Source organism: Lolium rigidum, chromosome 3 (genome assembly GCF_022539505.1).
Source record: "Lolium rigidum isolate FL_2022 chromosome 3, APGP_CSIRO_Lrig_0.1, whole genome shotgun sequence".
NCBI lineage: Eukaryota > Viridiplantae > Streptophyta > Magnoliopsida > Poales > Poaceae > Lolium > Lolium rigidum.
The window spans coordinates 257,916,585-257,936,254 of record NC_061510.1 but is presented as its reverse complement, the minus strand read 5'-3'; the positions used below and the strand labels follow the sequence as shown (position 1 = coordinate 257,936,254).

At 47.2% G+C, this 19,670-nt stretch overlaps 2 protein-coding genes across 2 annotated transcripts; one reads left to right on the top strand and one right to left on the bottom strand.

Annotated features, from left to right (window-relative positions):
• The first annotated feature begins 3,642 nt into the window (after positions 1–3,642).
• On the top strand, positions 3,643–4,390 carry LOC124703330 (NDR1/HIN1-like protein 1). The gene has a single exon (XM_047235544.1). The coding sequence runs from the start codon at positions 3,745–3,747 to the stop codon at positions 4,384–4,386; it is 642 nt and encodes a 213-aa protein (XP_047091500.1). The 5' UTR covers positions 3,643–3,744; the 3' UTR covers positions 4,387–4,390.
• Positions 4,391–6,451: 2,061 nt separating this feature from the next.
• On the bottom strand, positions 6,452–13,406 carry LOC124703329 (cyclin-T1-3-like). The gene is made up of 7 exons (XM_047235543.1): positions 13,280–13,406; positions 11,114–11,382; positions 9,246–9,327; positions 8,455–8,589; positions 7,999–8,177; positions 7,766–7,917; positions 6,452–7,314 (listed from the first exon to the last, which is right to left on the bottom strand). Exons 2-7 carry the CDS (start codon positions 11,350–11,352, stop codon positions 6,590–6,592), a joined length of 1,512 nt encoding a protein of 503 aa, XP_047091499.1. The 5' UTR covers positions 11,353–11,382; positions 13,280–13,406; the 3' UTR covers positions 6,452–6,589.
• Positions 13,407–19,670: the final 6,264 nt, after the last annotated feature.

The following is a 19,670-nucleotide window of genomic DNA, read 5'->3' as shown; positions in this document are numbered from 1 at the left end:
GTGATGACCCACAAGTATAGGGGATCGCAACAGTCTTCGAGGGAAGTAAAACCCAATTTATTGATTCGACACAAGGGGAGCCAAAGAATATTTGTAAGCCTTAACAGCGGAGTTGTCAATTCAGCTACACCTGGAAACAGACTTGCTCGCAAGAGTTTATCAGTAGTAACAGTTTTATAGCAGTAGCAGTAGTGAAATATCGACGACGAGTGTAACAAAAACAGCAGTAGTTATTATAGTAAACGAGCAGGATTAAAATACTGTAGGCACAGGGATGGATGAACGGGCGTTGCATGGATGAGAGAAACTCATGTAACAATCAAGGTAGGGCATTTGGAGATAATAATAAAACGGTATCCAAGTACTAATCAATCAATAGGCATGTGTTCCATATTTAGTCGTACGTGCTCGCAATGAGAAACTTGCACAACATCTTTTGTCCTACCAGCCGGTGGCAGCCGGGCCTCTAGGGAATCTACTGGAAATTAAGGTACTCCTTTTAATAGAGCACCGGAGCACAGCATTAACACTCCGTGAACACATGTGATCCTCACATCACCGCCTTCCCCTTCGGTTGTCCCAATTTCTGTCACTTTGGGGCCTCGGGTTCCGGACAACAATACGTGTATACAACTTGCAGGTAAGATCATAAAGCAATGAATATCATCATGAATTGATAACATGTTCAGATCTGAGATCATGGCACTCGGGCCCTAGTGACAAGCATTAAGCATAACAAGTTGCAACAATATCATAAAAGTACCAATTACGGATACTAGGCACTATGCCCTAACAATCTTATGCTATTACATGACCAATCTCATCCAATCCCTACCATCCCCTTCAGCCTACAGCGGGGGAATTACTCACACATGGATGGGGGAAACATGGCTGGTCGATGGAGAGGCGTCGGTGGTGATGATGGCGATGATCTCCTCCAATTCCCCGTCCCGACGGAGTGCCAGAACGGAGTTTCTGGTCCCGAGACGGAGTTTCGCGATGGCGGCGGTGTTCTGGATGTCTTCTGGCGATTTCGTCTAACCCCCGTGCGTTTTTAGGTCGAAACCTATAAGTGGTCGGAAGGGAGGTCACCTGGGGCTGCCCGAGGCGCCGCCACCATAGGCTGGCGCGGCCCAGGGGCCTGCCGCGCCGCCTGGTGGGGTTGCTGCCTCGTGCCCCCCCCCCTTCTGGTCTTCTGGCTCCGTCCTTCTTCTATGAAAATAGGCCCATTGGAATAAACTCCGGGGATTTTCCTGAAAGTTGAGTTTCTGTTCAAAAACGAGACACCGGGGCAATTCTGCTGAAAACAGCGTTAGTCCGTGTTAGTTGTATCCAAAATACACAAATTAGAGGCAAAACAATAGCAAAAGTGTTCGGGAAAGTAGATACGTTTTGGACGTATCAACTAGCAAGAGGGCCCTCAAACAAATGAGGGGGAAATGTAAATCGCTTCGGTGAGGATGTAGATCGGTGTCTTCTTCTTCGAATCTCCAAAGATCAAGAGCTTTGGTTGGGGGAGGAAGGAGATCTTGCAAATCTTGTGTTCTTGAGGTGGCTCTAATGGTGGTGAAGACTTGGCAGATTTTTGTGCAATGAGTGAGCAACTTGTCCCTTTGGAGAAGAGAGCTATTTATATGATTGGAGCTCTCAGATCTGACTTTTTGGACGATTTTTAGTAACACCGGAAGTTCCGGCCTGGAGGGCCGGAAGTTCCGGCTGGCACCGGAAGTACCGGCCAGGAGGGCCGGAACTTCCGCCAGGAAGATTCTGCGTCAGACGACCTGGTCAACAAACATAGGGGCGGAACTAGGGCGGAACTTCCGGCGACCGGAAGTTCCGGTCAAGTTCCGGAATTGCGAGAAAACCTTACTGGACATACTGAGCCACAATTGCAACGTTTCCGGAACTTGCCCGGAAGTTGGGCGGAAGTTCCGCTGACTGGAACTTCCGGCCAACTGCACCGGAACTTCCGGCCAGCTTTCGAAACTTCAACTGAGAGGGGCGCTGAGGGTCTTCTGAGTGGAGAAACAGGGGCGGAACTTCCGCTGGTGGTAGCCGGAACTTCCGCTCCTGGGCGGAAGTACCGCGGGCAACGGAACTTCCGCCCGAAGAGAAAAACCAGCAAAGCTTCAGTTTTGTCAGTCCAATTCATCAGCCATGTTTATACACAGAAATCTTGTACCTGTCTACATCAACACACATAAATATAAACCTAGTGTTGACATCAAACACACAAAACCCAAAAGGTCTTTCAATAGGTGTTGTATCCGCATTTGGCAGAGGCGCAAGAAATTGTGCAATATTATTATTCTTTGCTTCTCCTTCTTCATTTTTTAGACGGAGCTGCTATCGGCGAAAAGGCACCTTGCGGATGTTAGAAGGTGCATTCTGGGACCGTCTTGCAGATGTTAGAGGATGCGGTCATAAGTGAGATCTCCGGTTTAGGACTAGAAGAAGCTCACTAAGCACACAACGATTCTGCTAGAACTGTGTGCGCGATTTTAGGGATCATCACAAATGGTGATGTCGGTGCATATATGCAGTCTTAGCCGTCGGTATAATGTCGTATCGCCTGTCAAAGGATGTTGTAGTTGTATATCCATCATGTAGACGTTGTTTTATGGTGACGATGGTGTGTTGACGAATATGTCGATGACAACCACGTTGATGTGGACCTTGGTGATGTAGTTTTGGCAATGTTGAAGCTGTAGGCGTGAAATAGTGTGTCGCTTCAAGGCGTCCCTCACGGTGACATGTGCGGATGCCTTTCTGTCGGAGAAGTCGATGAAGTTTCACACTGGCCTGCGTGTGGTTGATGTTGCTTCTTGTGGATGTGCTCGACGATCATCTCCGCTCGTAGCATTGCGTTCTCGATGTCGATTTTTGGCTCGGTGTAGTTGTAAATAAGAAATCTTGTGCATCGTCATGCGTCCAAAGCAGCTGACTTCCTCTTGACTGAACCGACTAATCGAACAGTGTAGCTTATTTCCTTCATTCAAAAACCACGGTGCTTTATTCAACTGGCAATGAAACTACAGAGCTTATATTGGTATGTGTAGATGCGTTGGGCCGGAAAGATCCGGCTAGATGTGCCACACAACCATGCAAGAGATTTTGATGCGTGAAATTTCGTACGAGCGCTCCTGTTCAACAATGATTGTAGCTAATCGGATCTAGAATACGAAGTGGGAAATTTTAAAATTGGATCATGCCTAACCTATGGAATTGATCCGACCTTTGATCGAGACCGGGTTCTGTGTCGCCGATGAGATTAATCTCTCCGGGGTAGCATGAAGCGAAAGTGGTTGGAGGATCTAGGATGCGTCACGAGACTGATCCCTATGGTACCATGTAAGAGTTGCAGAACAAAAATTAAGGTGAGGTAGGTTGAAGTTCACATATTTGGTAAATGTAGTGCCGCAAGAGTTTCTGAGGATTATAGAAGAATTGCCATGGAGAGAAAACACTCATGATGATGTGTGCATGATTTAAACATGATCACCTCACACAATCTCTGCCCCACGCATAAACACAAAAAGCAAAGAAAAGCAACGACCCTGCATGACCGTATTTATTTTATTTTATTTCCAAAATCATGACGCAACTTGGAGAGGCCGATTTATTCACGCTGCTAGAGCGGCCACCTCACTTCTCTCCCACGCTGCCTCCTCCCTTCTCCTCTCCTCTGCTCTCACATCACACGCGTCCCAAAAGCAGGACAAGGAAAAAAGCAGCTCCGGCGCCATGGGCAAGGACTGCGGCAACCACGGCGAGGACAACGTCCGGCAGGCGTGCCGGCGCGTGCTGGCCTTCCTCTTCTTCCTCGCCCTCGTCGTCGGCTTCATCGTCCTCATCGTCTACCTGGTCCTCCGCCCCACGCACCCGCGCTTCTTCCTCCAGGACGCCTCGCTCCAGCAGCTCGACGCCCTCACCGCCAACTCCTCCGCCGCCGCCGGCATCCTCTCCACCACCCTCCAGGTGACCATCGCCTCCCGCAACCCCAACGACCGCGTCGGCATCTACTACGACCGCCTCGACGTCTACGCCTCCTACAAGTACCAGCAGATCACGCTGGCCTCCGCGCTCCCGCCGGTGTACCAGGGCCACGGCGACGTGGAGGTCTGGTCGCCGGTCCTCACCGGCCCCGGCGTCCCCTTCGCGCCCTACCTCGCCAGCTCGCTCGCCACCGACGTCCAGGCCGGGACCCTCGTCCTCCAGGTCAAGATCGACGGCCGCGTCCGCTGGAAGGTCGGCAGCTGGATCTCCGGCCACTACCACATCTTCGTCACCTGCCCGGCCTACCTCACCAACGTCGGCGGCAACGGCGCGCCGGGCGCCAGCGGGCTCAGGTTCCAGTCCGCCACCTACTGCCGCGTCGAGGTGTAAGCCAGCCAAATATCTCTCCGCCGTGCTCTGCTTCTTCTCCTTCTGCTCCGGCCTCCGGCGGCGCCGAGGTAGGTTTCTTCTGGCGGGCGGCCCGCTCGCGTGTCCGTGCGGAGCAGACAGCTGGAAGAAGATCCACGGAGGAGGGGTGCTACACGGTAATAATTGTTAGCGTCGAGGGGTATAGGTGTAAAAAAGTGCAAGAGAAATTTAGTGTCGGTTAATGCTGGGGTTACAGTTACAGGTGTAGTAATTATGTTTTGTCCGTGTTTAATTGGAGCGTTGTTTTTTCTTCCTTCCACGTTTAATTGTCAATATAAACTTCCTTCGATGAAATTTAAGGTGATATTGTCGATGCCTGGGGTTACAACTTACAAGCAAGTCGGTGTATTTTGTTGCAAAATCTCAGAACTTTCTGTTGAATGTTGAAGGAGAACTTTTTGGTCGAGGTTGTAAAAGAGCTTTGGAGGATTTTGTTTTGTTGGAAGGCTGCTAAGCTAGGTTGGTGGCAACAACCATATTTTGTTGTTGCAGATGAGCTTCATGGTAGGTTGCAAGTCCAATTCTTTGAACTCATGGTGCTTGAGATTTGGTGACCGAGTAGGTACAGATTGGACTTATAGGTGATTAGAGTCGTCGTCGTCATCTATCTCTCTTCTTTGCTGGCAGCTCCATAGGAAACAATTAGACGAGGAATAATTGTGCATTTGGTTCTGGAGTTCCAGCTGGTTGCTTCTTCTGGTAGTAAGTGACAGAGTAGTGGGTGTATCTCCTGTATTGAAAAAACGGCCTGACCGGTGAGGAATGTCCATCGAGCAAATACAGGAAGACTTTTTTATACTTCATCTGTTCATAAAAAGATATTGAGCATTTATACTCTCTCCTTTTATAAAAATATGTCAGACGTATCGAAATTTAGATAAACTTCGACATTCTTTTATAGACGGAGCTAGCAGGATGCAGCGGTGTACTGAGTGAAAGGAAAAAACTGTGAATATATTTCCAGATGTCCCAGGAAGTTTCAAGCACGGTGCTCATGACGACTGGTGACGGTTGCATATGATATATCTGCAGCCCGTGTGGCCCAGAGTGCATGATAAAGGATTGATCACTTGCTTTCTTTCTCTTTCAGAAAAAAAATGAAGGAAATGTGCTTTGAGTCAGACAGCAATGGTCCACTGACGTTAGACAAGACGACGCAGACATAAACCATAACGCATTTACTGCTAATCCATCTTCGTCGTGCAAGAACCACACTATGCATCGCACAGTGCATTTTCGGAATTAATCTAGGGCTACTATTCCTCTGTAACGAAATAACTAGCCACAGGAAGCGGTGGCGAGTCTGCGTCGTAGCTGCTGGGTATTAGCTACGGAGCAGTTATGCTGCTTATAAGTAACAAACAAGATATCGAAGCTAGCTAGCTCCAAAAGGTGGGTTGAAGATTAAGCGGTAAGCAAGCGTTTGGCAAGTGGCCAAAAACGTACGTCGCGTTCTTCCTTCTTTCTTTCCTCTTTTCTATCTATCTTTTGCTTCTGAGTGGACGTCTCCGTTCCATTGTAGCTGCACCGTCTTATCGGGAAATGCTGATGGTGGCTTCTTACCGGCTTCCTACTCCCAAGACCGACCGATTGCATCACCCATTTTGTCAGCCTGGGCAATGAAATCATCGGCGCATCTTCAAAACAATCTGGACGAAAGATGCGCAGGGTGGTTAGTTTTTGGTTGTAATATAATCGTGTGTCACCAAGATGCGAGTCTTCCGTCAACTGTTTGTCATGGACGAATTTGCGTTTCTGGCATGCAAGCGTCGTGCCGGAGAACTGATGGCACTAATAATGGACGATAACTGACCAGAGTCACGACGCCACAACAGCAACTGATTGGCGCCAGCATCTCCATGGATGAGTTGCACATGCCACCAACACCAAACAACGGGGCACCAAACCTGCACGACGCAGTTCTTGCATGTTCTGCATCTTCCTCTGGTGTTCACATCATCTCCACAGCACGGGCCTATGTCTAATGATCCATAACATTAATGCTTGGAACATGTTACACACTTGCTGGGGACACCATCTTTTTTCAAATTATAGTACAGTACAGTTCAACTCTCCCAACACAACGAGCAAGCACCGAGTGCCAAAAAACAGGTTTAACACTCGCGTTCCATAGCACAATGCCGTTTGGACAAATACTCGATTGTTATGACCTTGGCCTTTTGAGGTCCCTTTCGCTGCCGTTGCGGCTCACATGCTCTTGCACGTCCTTCCTCTTTCGGCTGTCGAGCTCAGGATAAAGGTGCTCCTGGATGTCCATGGACAGCTCGCCCTCTTCAGTATCCTCTGCCATGCCAGCGACGTTCTGGTGGTCCTCTTCGGTGTCCTCTGCTGTGCCAACGACGTTCTGGTGATCCTCTTCCGTGTCCTCTGCTGTGCCAGCGACGTTCTGGTGATCCTCTCGGTGAGGGGGGTTGGGCAAGCTCTGCCTTCTCTCCTCTGTATTCCCCTCATCCTCTGCAGCCAGCTCCACACCGCGCTCCACCTCGCTCCCAATTAGGTCCGCACCGTCCACGGCGTCAACCTTTCTACCAGCATCACCATTCGAATCCCCATGTTTCTCTGGTGCAGCTTTAACCTTATCCTTGTCTAACTTTTTCATTGCATCCGCTGTTGATGACAACATGCTGGGGCCTTCATTGCTAGTGACGGTAACACCACATGATTCGTTCGCGGGTATCCCCGAGCTTGGCTTTTCAGGTCCGTGACGGCCTGGCATGCTCGATTGTGTGGATGCTTCATCATTTTCCTGGGAGGAAGGCTCCTTGGAAGCTCCAGGAGCTTCCTCTAGAGCAGACACACTTGCAGGGCTGTCTTTAGTATCTTGCCCTGGTGGTGGCCCGTAGAGCTCCAACATTTGGTTGCTAACCTCTGAAAAGAACAATAACAGCTAATGTAAGCATGGGTCCTTGCCTCCTTGCTATGTATTTTTTCACAGCATCAAAAGCAAATGTGGCAGAAATACACGAAAAACAGAGCATCAGTTCTAGTAAATAGATATACAATCGACAGATGCTATCGTTGCAGAATTACAAAGCAAAAGTGTTATCCACAAATTACAAAGCAAAAAATAGTTGTGCAAGTTCATTACAGTATCATCATGTTCGTGGCATTCACTTATGTATCCCACAACACCAAGTGTGCACATCAAGCAACCGCCTGTGTTTACTGACCTAAGCTACCTAGTTCCACTACCAGTTTTCAATAAATGATGATTTTTTTTGCCCAATTCTAATGGGCTCCACTACAGCTAAATCATGGTATACTTCTGACAACATGAAAAAACTGTCCTTACGATATTGTAGAGTAATAGCGTACAAACCTTCCAACTGACGCGGGGTTACATCAAACTGTTGCAACCAGAAATTCTCGCCATCTGCTGGAAGCTTGATTTTAAGGAACTTCGTGGCAAGGAAGATTGCGCCGGCCGCAATATGTTGGGGCTTAAATTGCAAGCAAAGTGAAGTACGCAGCCTGCACAGCCCTTTTAAGGTCCCGTAAATAGGCATGATGTGGGCTGCTATTTTCAAAAGAATAAGTGTAATTTTAGCATACCCATCATTGACGAAACTCCAGGCAGCTTGAGCAAGTGCCTTTTGAGCAACCTTGTTGAACTTCTCTATTGCTTTAACCAAGGGCTTGTAAGGATGGTGTATATTCAGGTCAAAATCAAGTGTTACAAGCACAACCCGCTCCCCAATTAAAAGAAGTTCCTTCTGTTTTTCGTACACTTCCTGCACAAAACAACACAAATCTCCTCAACTACTATTCTTGTCACAGTAATCCAGGTAATAAAATGCGTCGATTGTGAACAAAAACTTGCAACTTTATGAATAAAAGAAGTGTGGGGAAACAAGGATAGCACTGGCAACTAGATAAGAATCCAGGTAACAAAATGCATCGACTGTCAACAAGAACTTGCAACTTTATGAATAGATATGTGGGGAAACAAGGATAGCACTGGCAACTCGATAAGAAGTATCAAGACAGCACTCAGAGATAATATCTAACCTTTTGCTTAATTCGAGCAACGGCAGCAGGATCCTTCTTGTGGATGACCTCATAAGAAATAAGTATGACATCCTTCAGCGGTCTTGGTGTTTCTTCAACTTTACCCGCCAAGAACATGCAAACTGTGGCTATTGTCTGCAGGTTATAATGAACTTACATTGACAACTTGCAATGGTCGGAATCTAGGACGAATGCGCCCAAAGAAACAACAAAACTGCATGCAGCATGCTTTATATTCTACTCTACACACATACAGACAAAAATTAACCTGCATGTCTCTGCAGAGCCAAACAAATTTCATCCTATCGTGGAATCCAACAAAACACATCTCCACTAATATAAATATCACCAGTTGTGGCGGGTCCAAAACATCCCAACCACAGGATCCAATGATCCAGATTCATCCAATGTCACAGGCACCACAGAATCCAACAAAACACATCTCCACTAATATAAATATCACCAGTTGTGGCGGGTCCAAAACATCCCAACCACAGGATCCAATGATCCAGATTCATCCAATGTCACAGGCACCACAGCACCCCTAGCTATGGCGCCTAACAATTATTGTCACTAAATTATCAGTAAAGACAGTTACTAGTGATCTACAAGTGACAGCAAACCATTTTTGGGCCACTTCCACATAAGAATGGCTAACATTGATGACCGACCACCTGTAAGAAACATATAATACTGACTACCATGCATAGAAAGTAATTTACAGGTAAATCCAAAATATGTTGTGTGATAACAAACATGTACAAGCCCATACAAATTTCAGTAGGGCTTACCATTCTATCATTTCTGGCATGAGATTGACGAAGGAAAAACCGATGACAGAATACTACAGCTGTAGCAATTGTCACTGGAGGCCTACATTTCAAAGCCATCCGTCATAAGGAGTGAAGGAAAGAACATACTATACAGAACTACCAACCATGGCAAGAGAGCATAATTGATACAGTAATATACAGGGATATTTACTGATTCATAAAACATGCACGGCATAACTAGCCAAAGGACAGAAAGTCCTAAAAATAATGCTAATCGAAGCTAGAGCTTTTCCGTTGCAGCTAAACAAGGATGTCCTGTGATCCTTCAAAAACTAACCAATGAATATAACTCTGGGGCTAAGGGCCAAGATGCTACCAAGTTCTTCCTAACAATGCCATTAGCTTGTGAAGAAAACAATAAGTGTTTCTGAAGGGAAAAAACTGAACAGGAGTTATGTTGTTACATGCATATGTAGCAATTTTTCAACCACAAATACCATCAGTTTCACAGGCATGTGCTAGCACATCTCCCAGCCAAACAGATAAACCTATGGCTTGATAGTTGATAGCTTTACCATCAATTTATTGGAGAATTAGTACCAAATCATCTATTGATGTCGATATAGAAAATATACACACTAAAATCAATGTATACACTAAAGCAAATGCTTAGGAGAACAAAAATGAGGAATTCAGCAACCAGAAAACTGTTAAATATCTTACATAGTACATATATTGCATGATAAAATAAGAAAAGTTATTTGATACAAAAAAAGGGCAGCCCGGTGCATGAAGCTCCCGCTTTGCGCGGGGTCCGGGGAGGGGGTCGGACCACATTGAATTTTAGGGGAAAACAAACAAGTCGATTCTGAATGGGGCAATGATTAATTTGCCACCTGCAGCCCACATGTTTGGAAACCTGTCACAGTGAGGCCATTCTGTGTTTCTTCAAAACCTATACATTATGTCCCCTCAATCATCAGAGGTGACGTTTGTAATCTCCAGAATAACATTTGCATCCCTAATATCTTAACATATGTTGCTCACAGTGTTTATTTTAGCTATTCACCCCATTAAGTAATTTCACTAGTAGGAGTCTGGTGACTAGGGAAGAGGAATGGAGTTTAGAAGAGGGAGTTGTGCAGAGATAGACGTGGGATGTGTCATTTTAGTCCCAATTCTTCATGGTATTTGATGGGAATTATGCGTAGGAATTTGAGAAAGAAATCTCTTCCCATGTTTGGTTATGGGAATTCATGATGGTCTAGCGAAGGGATGGGAACATAAGTCGTGATGTTCTCTGCAATTCAATTCCCTTCCGATACCCATGCCCTCCCCTGTTATTAAAATGGTGGGTGTTAAGACTTCTCAACTTTCATGCCCAGGCTCTACAATTCTCATGCCCTCCAACCAAAAGGATGATTTTATATACATCTAAATTCCATTTCACCTTTTCAATTCCCTCTAACCAAACAAGCTGTAAAGGCCTGCTTAATTTGCAGCCTAAGAGTGCCTAACGATGCCAGACAGTTTGCGTAAGTAAAAAATGGTACCACAAATTAGTTTGCCTAATAATCCTTGCTAAAAGTGCATGAATCTATGGCGCTTAAGACGCAGCTTGGTCAAACTAGCCATAAGGGAATGTCAAACCAAACAATTTCTACAAGCCTACAAGTGCACATGTTTATGGCGCTTGGGACCCAATTTCAAAAATATTGTTCATGGATAATAAATGAGAAAGCTGCAAAAGCTTCTTAAAAGAAACAAAACTATGAGAAAATACCAAGTTGTTCACAGAAATTTAAAAGGAACAGGTAAGATTCAAATAATACTGCTAAAACAGCAGTAAGTAATGATAAAATATTCAATTTACTGTATATTCTTACACTTTAAGCCTCACACCCAATTCCTGAAGATAAGTGCAGTATGACTTGCGAAGGTAAGACTCCTTCTTTAGATCAATGCCATCTCTTCTTGAAAGGGAATTCTCCTCTATTTCTTTTCTACTAAAATACCATGAAGCACCAAGGTTGACATCTTCAGCATGTCTATCATAGGGAATTCTATAAGGGCTGTTTTCTACAATTCCATATTGTGAAGAATCACTTGTCTGCATGATATCCATTTATGATTTTCCTCTTTTATTCCAAAGAACCTGGCAAAGTGAGATACATAATGTCAACGCTTGCAAACTTAACATCATAAGCATTCATAAACAGGAGGTAGGCACAACAACGCGCGTAACTAAATGCATATACACATTCCTTTCAAAAATTAAAATTGAGAACGTCGTGAAGACTAAATAGTTAAAGAAGGCACCTAACTATATATTCTCAATGCTCTAAATCTTAATTGTGGACAACCTATGGGACAAGTTACGACAGTGGACAACTTTACATGCAGAAGATAAAGGATGGATGCTAGATATTGACAATGAAGGAAACAGCGACAAATCCATACAGCTCAGATGAACTGTCTGTCCTGCATGGAAGCCCAGTAATTGAACAAATTAGCGACGCGTAGATGATAATATAGCCACCAAAAGTGCTTTCTTAAATACAACACATCAAAGCATTCCCTTCATTTACAAAGATAAAAGATAATGACAAGTGGATCCTTCATAAAATTAATAGAATGACTATAATGAAACCGATGCACACAAGTAATGAGCACCGTGAAAGTTGCTATTTGTTCTTTCGAGGGTTTTTTCTGAGCCTGTTGAGGTCAAGGTGTTTTTTTCTGAGTCTGTCGAGTTCAAGGTGTTTTCGTGAATCTGTGGCTTAACATAGAAACAGAGTAACCCAAATCTTACTAAGGCCATATCTCTCTACCAGAGCTAACAGAAAGGATGAGGAGAGATCATCGTATCGTAACTGTGCTCTTGTCTTCTTGAGGGCGCCTGCTCAACCTAAAGCAGGTGACTACATTCAACCCGTAAGAATCTAAAACCCCAATACATAAGGAACACAATTCTCGAACACGTTTTAGAAGGAATTGTGAAAGAATCATTACTCAATTTACAGGCGAGCACCACAAAATAGTGAAGAAAACTCACAATTGGTGGTCAGTACAGAATGACATGTGTTATCAGGCTCATAAGTTCGACCCACACCAACACAACCCCTACTTTACAACAGCGCAGGCGGTTCTCTAAGCTAAGCTGCATACTTTTCAAGAAACTGCGGAAATTCTTTAAGACTCAGTGCTACCATTGCCCCCCAAAATTCCTCCTTAAATTCATCGTCATCTAGTCCTCAAGACACCGGGAACCATGTAACGTTTCACCCGGACATTGAGCACGCGGTTTCAGGATTAAGCCCATCTAGATCCAAGCAGGTAAATTCAGCTCCAACAACCAAGAACTCGGCAAAGCCTAGGGTTACCCAACGTAACTATGCTCTTGTCTTCTTGAGGGCGCCTGTTTAACCTAAAGCAAGCAACTATATTCCACCCGCAAGGAACTAAAACTCCAATACACAAGGAACACAATTCTCAAACACGTTTTAGAAGAAATTGTGAAAGAATCATTACTCAATTTACAGGTGAGCAGCACAAAATAGTGAAGAAAACTCGCAATTGGTGGTCGGTACAGAATGACATGTGTTATCAGGCTCATAAGTTCGACCCACACCAACACAAACGCTACTTTACAACATCGCTGGCGGTTCTCTAAGCAAAGCTGCGTAGTTTTCAAGAAACTGCGGAAATTCTTTAAAACTCAGTGCTACCATTGCCCCCCAAAATTCCACCTTAAATTCATCGTCATCAAGTCCTCAAGACACCGGGAACCATGTAACGTTTTACCCAGACATTGAGCACGCGGTTTCAGGATTAAGCCCATCTAGATCCAAGCAGGTAAATTCAGCTCCAACAACCAAGAACTCGGCAAAGCCTAGGGTTACTCCCGCCCCGCAAGAAAATCTAGGGCGTGCGCTTCCAAGAACCGGACCTCTCGGTTGGCAGGAGAAATCTTGCGAACCGATGACCACAGGAACAATCTTAACCATCAAAATAGGATCTTTACGGAGGAAAAGATCGGATCGGATCAGAACCTGAGAAATCCCGACGAACTCTCGCGCAGGTGGCGGACCGGGCGGCGAGCGTAGCGGAGCGGAGACGGAGACGGAGACGTGGACGGGCCGGGATAGGCGTCGCGCGCGGAGAGCTGCAACCGGCGACGACGGAGGGGGGCGGCGGATGGCGAGGCAGCAGCGAGGGGGAGCCTGCGAGGCTGGGTGGGACGGAACCCTAGCCGGTTGATGTGTCGTGTGTAGGCGCCCGTTTCCACCGTTGGATCGGTCAGCGCGTGGGGGATAGCCAGCCGTCCGATCTCGGGCAGACTTCCGAGTTGGGCTCCAAACCTATCTCCGCGTCGGACCCGGGAAGTGTCACAGGGTCCATTTGGTAGCCTGGATCGATTTCTTGCGTGACTGGGTCGAAGACGAAGGCCACTATGACACCGTCGTTCACGCTTGTTACAAGCATCATCATGCCGATCATGAAGCTGAATATCATCATAACACCGCCGATTACGTCGGTCATAAGCATCATCATATCGCTGACCACGAAGATGAACATCACCATGATGCCACCACCATGGATTATCACCTCTTACTTATCACCTATCATCACCATGTCGCCGTCCATGAAGATGGCAAGCGAGAAGTTGAGTAATAGTACTTCAAACTATACACACGCATACGTACACATTACAATATACTAGCGAGTCATTTATCTATCAGTGTATGTACACCGAAACAAAAATCCGTCAACATGAAAGTCATGAGGAATGGTGAGGTGAACCTACTACTCAAAGGAAATTTCAAACGGTTAAGCGTGTGCGACGAATTTGGCAAAATTCACTTAAAACTTCATACACGAAATTGATGATTCACAACCGATGGAACTCGAAACTGATTGTGGGAATTGATTTATATCATCGACACGCATATTTTTCATGTACAGCTTATTTTGATTTGGAATATAGTTGTGTGAAGTAGTGTAAAGGAGAGTGAGCCTAACCAAGAGCATATGCACTAGTTGCATCCGAAGATTCCCTTTTACATCATGCGTACGAGATTTGTCTGCATCGCTAGAAACGGTCGATTCAGACGTTCCTCCAGTGCCTGGCACGAGGGTGTTTTAAGAGCATCTCCAACAGGCGCTGTAAAATCTGGCGCGCTATACCGGCGATTGGGCGCGTTGTATACCGCTGGCGCGCGGCATAGCGAATTTGCCCCGGCAGAGGCTCTATTTTGCAGCCCGCGTTGGTGTGCGAAAAACGCACCTCCGGCAGAGGCTCTATTTTGCAGCGCGCGCGTCACAAACTGCTAATCCGACCGTTTTTTTAAATTCATCAAACAAACTATGAAAATATGATCGAAAATACGAATATATTTTAAAAGTGCAACGATACAATGCGACATTTAAACGAAAATACTAAAATAAACTACTCCTCCGACTGGTCGTCGGACTCCCAGTCGAAGTCGGAGCTGCTCAGTGTCGTGTCCGACACCGGTGTCGACGTCGTCGTCCACTGGAAGTCGGAGGAGGAGGAGGAGGAGAGGACGATGGTCGACGGCCCTGCGCCGTTCTTCTTTTCCTCCCTCCTCCTCGCCGCCGCCTCGGCCCTCGCCTTCTTCCTCGCCGCGGACTCGGCGCGGCGCTTCTCGCGGCTCGCCTTTTTCTTCGCTTTCATCGCCGCCTTCTCCTCCTCCTTCTGCGCGTAGAAGGCCTCCGTGGCGGCGACGTCCTCGGTGAAGCGGCGTGCCCATTCGAGGCGCAGCGCCTCGTCGCGCTCGGCGATGAGGAGGCGCTGCTCCAGCTCCCGATGTCGGCGCTGCTGTTCGCGCGTGATCATCGACGGCGGCGGCGCCAGCATCTCCGCCTGCTCCCGCGTGAACATGTCGTGGAAGTTCATCTTCGGCGGGAGCGGCCGAGCCGCCAGGCGACGGCGTCGTACGCCCGCGCCGCCTCGTGCGCGGTGTCGAACGTGCCGAGGCGGATCCGCTCCTCGCTGGAGCGGATTTCCGCGTCGAACCGGCCGCTCGGCCGCGCCCGGACACCGTGGTAGCCGGAGGAGGGCGGCGGCGCGGAGGCATCTCGCGGAGGCGGCGCGGTCGGAGGCGGAGCGGCCGGAGGTGGAGCGGCGCGGGAGGGAGAGAGGCGAGGAGGGAGACAGACGCGTGGAGGAAGTGGCAGTTGGACGCGTTCGCGCGTGGCGTGTTTATAGCGTGCGCGGCAGCGCACGCGGCAAGTTTCCCGCGCGGGATAGCGCGAAAGCGCGCGGGCGGCAAAAGTTTTAGCGCGCGCGCCTTTTTCCCGCCTCCGCTGGAGCAGCGCGGCAGCGCCCGCGCGCGGCAAACCGGCGGTTTTTTTGCCGCGCGGGGCTTTTAGCGCGTCTGTTGGAGATGCTCTAAGAATTGGTTCGGCCACAACGCGGAGACCTTCGGGCAACCAAACGAACCATTTTGTTTCTCCACCCATGCAAAAAAAGGGCTCTGCAGGCTACCAAACGCGCCCATATTGTCAGACACCCAGCCAGAAGAGGCTCACGATGAATACGAAAGGTTCGGCCCTCGACAAGCATCCCGATTAGGGTCTTGATCCGTTTGACTGATTTTTGACATGATTTATGTATGTTTTGGTTTTTCTGAGTCGGGTCCTGAACTAAGTTTTTTTTGCGGTATTGTTCATTTTTTGTCGTAAATGGTAGGGCAATATGACTCATGCACTAGTTTGGGAGAAGAAGGACAAGGAGATGACTTTTATGTGGTGAGCAGTGGTCATATTTGGTCCAGAAATGTGTCTACATGGACAGACGGGTCACTATGCGTCGGATCGCTTGGTGGGATGCATACCCTGTTTTCGGCCGCATGATAACTGCAATAACACAGATCAGATGTAGCTAGTTTCGAAGTAAGAGTATCGAATCACGGAGAGCTGTTGGTAGAGGTCTTCATGCCCCTCGCTACTATTATCTAAAGAGTACTTAAAAATTATTCTAATTCCAAGCTAGAGTATTCAAAGGTTGTTTTGTGTTGAGATCAAAAATAAACAAGAACAAAGGAATAAACTAATGTAACTAAGAGCATCGATTATGGTTGTGGGAATGACAATATGGCTAAGGTGTTCTCGGGGATTGTTGGTTCCACCACTAGCATTAACTAATAACACAAACTAGATAATTTATATATTGGCGCTAGTTGTATGTGAGAAAGGCTCGAAAGTTGGAATATGTATCTTATACACATCCCTGAATAACCACCGCAATAATCTTCGGCAAGCCACCTATTGGTCCATCACAATTAAGAGATTACCCCGTGGTTATTTATTGAGCGTTGCGAGTCCCTTCTTATCCCCTTCTTCCATACAATAGTGCACCGCACATGGGATGTCACTCCCCGTCGTATGCACTACCGTACTTCCAAATGTAGTTTCCTCTCATGACCAAAGGCAAATATTATATGGTCGACATCATATAATATCACAAGAGAAAACTAACACACAATCATAGTACAAAGCCATAAATCATCTTTATTCATATCATAATATGGCTAGGGTTTCTCCATCTCTCCCCAAGAACAAAGGAACTACTCACACATGAAGGCAATCAAACTGATCTCAAACATATGAATGGAGTATGGTAGTACAATTGAATAGAAGATGAGATCCACACTAGGGATTGGATTACAACCGAGTAAACAAAGGGGATTGGTGTTGGAGACGGTGTTGATGATGATGATGATGATGATGATGATGATGATGATGATGATGATGATGATGATGATGATGATGATGATGATGATGATGATGTAGATTGGTGTTGAAGCCTTCAAGATCAAAGTCTCTTCTCCTCTTGAGTGGTGGTGATGGATGAGATCTTGTGGAGGCGGCGGCTATGAAGTCTTCAAGACGGTAGGGCTCCGTCGTGGAGGTATGTGGTGATGGGTTGACTCTCCCTTGGCTCTCTCCTCTTTATATAGGCATAGGGGGTCTCCAATAGCTCCTCCCACGTTTCCTATGACCTAAGGAATGTCTAGCAACAAACGGGGACGGATTCTTTGAAAAAACGCGTCTAAAAAGGCTTTTTCCGCGTTTCCAGGCCCGTGGTACGGGCGGACGGTACGGGTGGACCCGCTTGTACCGATGGTCGCTAAATTTGCAGATGCCATGGCAACCTCGCCGTCGCCCCGCCGTCTCCGTCACCCCCTCGCTACGCCACCGCCACCAAACGCTGCGCCTTGCTCTCCTCTTCATCCTGGCGGGAGGAATCGCCCAGGGGCGCTCCGAATCGACCTCGCCGATCTCGTTCCCCCCCTCAGTTCCGGCAACCTTTTCGTCAAATTCCGGCGCCACCAACCTCCTCCGGCACCGGCGACCGCACCTCGAGCTTCAGGGTAACCCCCTCGGCCCCCTAGACATCCTCTCCGTCCCCGTCTCTCCCTCTCTCCCCCGTTTTGACATCGTGCCGACCGCTTCTCCGCAGATCCTCGCCGACGTCCTTCCTCCGGTGTGCCCCACGATGGAGCGCGCCAGTTTCTTGTCCGCGTCGACGAGGCGCTTCTCCGACGCCCTTCGTCGCTTCCTGGGAGACCCTGCATCGTCCGCACGCGCGACGCCGGCCGCCGGTGGTCACCGCCCGCGCACCGCGTCGAGCACGTTATGTGCGTGCAGACATGGTTGGCACCTGGCCGCCACGTCGTCCGCCCCGTCATCGCCTCTGGTCCCACACGTCAGCGCCTCGGGCTAGCCCCACGCTGGTGAGAAACCGTTCCCAGATCCAGATCCAACTCCAGTTTGCAAAGAGGCCCCTGCAAGTTTTACTTCCTAAACCCGCAGTCCCTGTCGCGGATGGTTTCTTGAAAACCCCCCTGCACCTTTGTAAAACAACCCGCAGTCCTTCCCCCTGGACAGTTTTTGTTTTCGGGTCCTTTTCCTAATAAAACAAATCTGGTTTTCTATTTTAATTAACTAAAAACTAATCTGTTAATAACTTTTAATTGGTAACTCCAAATAAAAAGTGTTATATATGAATTTTGATCAGAAAAATGTACTGAACATGAATATGCCATCCATGCTTACCGTTGCATCATGCATCATATAAATTCGTGATAGTTTGCATTATCATCTAATATGGAACATATGGAATATGTGGGATATTATATAAATGTTGTCCCGGTTCCATTTAATATTGATGTAGATCACCCCTGCCATGTTATGCCATGCTATTCAACCCTTAACTTTGCCGGTAAAAAAAATGCAACTCCAACATAATTTGTTTGTTCGGGATTCCGATCCCGCTTAAATTGGATAAGTGTATCGCATCATACATGCCATGTCATGCATATCATCTTGATCATGTTGGATCTTCTTTATCCGTAGTAGTAAGACTTGCATACGTTGTGTGTTCCAGCATTTGGTTCTTCCCGGATAGGATCACGAAGTGTTGATGTGAGATACGATGAGTTCTTCGACAAGTTCTTCTTCAGCTTTTCACAGGCGAGCCCTCTCTCTTCACCTATTCTACTCACTCCCTCGCACTGCCACTGCTATCCTTATGTTGCGATTCTTTATCGAGTCACGTGTCCTATCCACTTGTGTACCATAATAATCCTATATGTATCATTCCTTACCCATAGCCGTTGCTTGATGTTTGAGCCTTGCGAGTCGTAGGCGTGTTTGGGCTCTGTTGTTTATCTCGATCTGTTATCGGGATATGTTGGGTTGTTGGGAGGTTATCACATGCTATATCAGTTGTTGGAGATACACATGCTCTATTTAATTGTTAACAACTAAAATTGTAAGCGAGAGGCATCCGTGAGCCCCTTTGCGAAAGCATCGGAACTTTGACTCGCTAATGTCCCCTAGGACCCGAGTTCTTGTTATCCGTTCCGAGATTGAGCGCTCTACCCATGCGTGGGGACGATTATTGGGACCCCCTCACCCATTACCTTTTCTCAAGTCAGTTGAAAAGGGGGCCACAACCTTGGTTTTATTTGTCGATGCCATGTATGCCATGCTTTACTTACTGTTGCCTTCGGGTGTTTACTTCCTGTTGCCTTCGGGTGTTTACTTCCTGTTGCCTTCGGGTGTTTATATTCTGTACTGTACCCGTGGAACGTTTAGCAAAGCGTGTGGTTTGCACGCCTAGCCGTTAACGCAAACCCTGAGTCCGCTTCGGAGTACGGTCGGACTTCGTTACGGGTAGCTTAGTCGGGTGGCCCCCCTAGACTTTCTTGTTGAACTGGGAACGGTCTTGTTGTGAGACATCCACCTGTCGTAAGTGGGTCGAGCATGCGTATGGTTACATTTGGGCAACCCCTGCAGGGTGTACATCTTATCGATAAGCCGTGTCCGCGGTTATGGACGACTTAGAGCTGTATGACTTGATCATAGAACAACTTACACCTTTATGTTGATGCTAATAATTTGCTAATAACT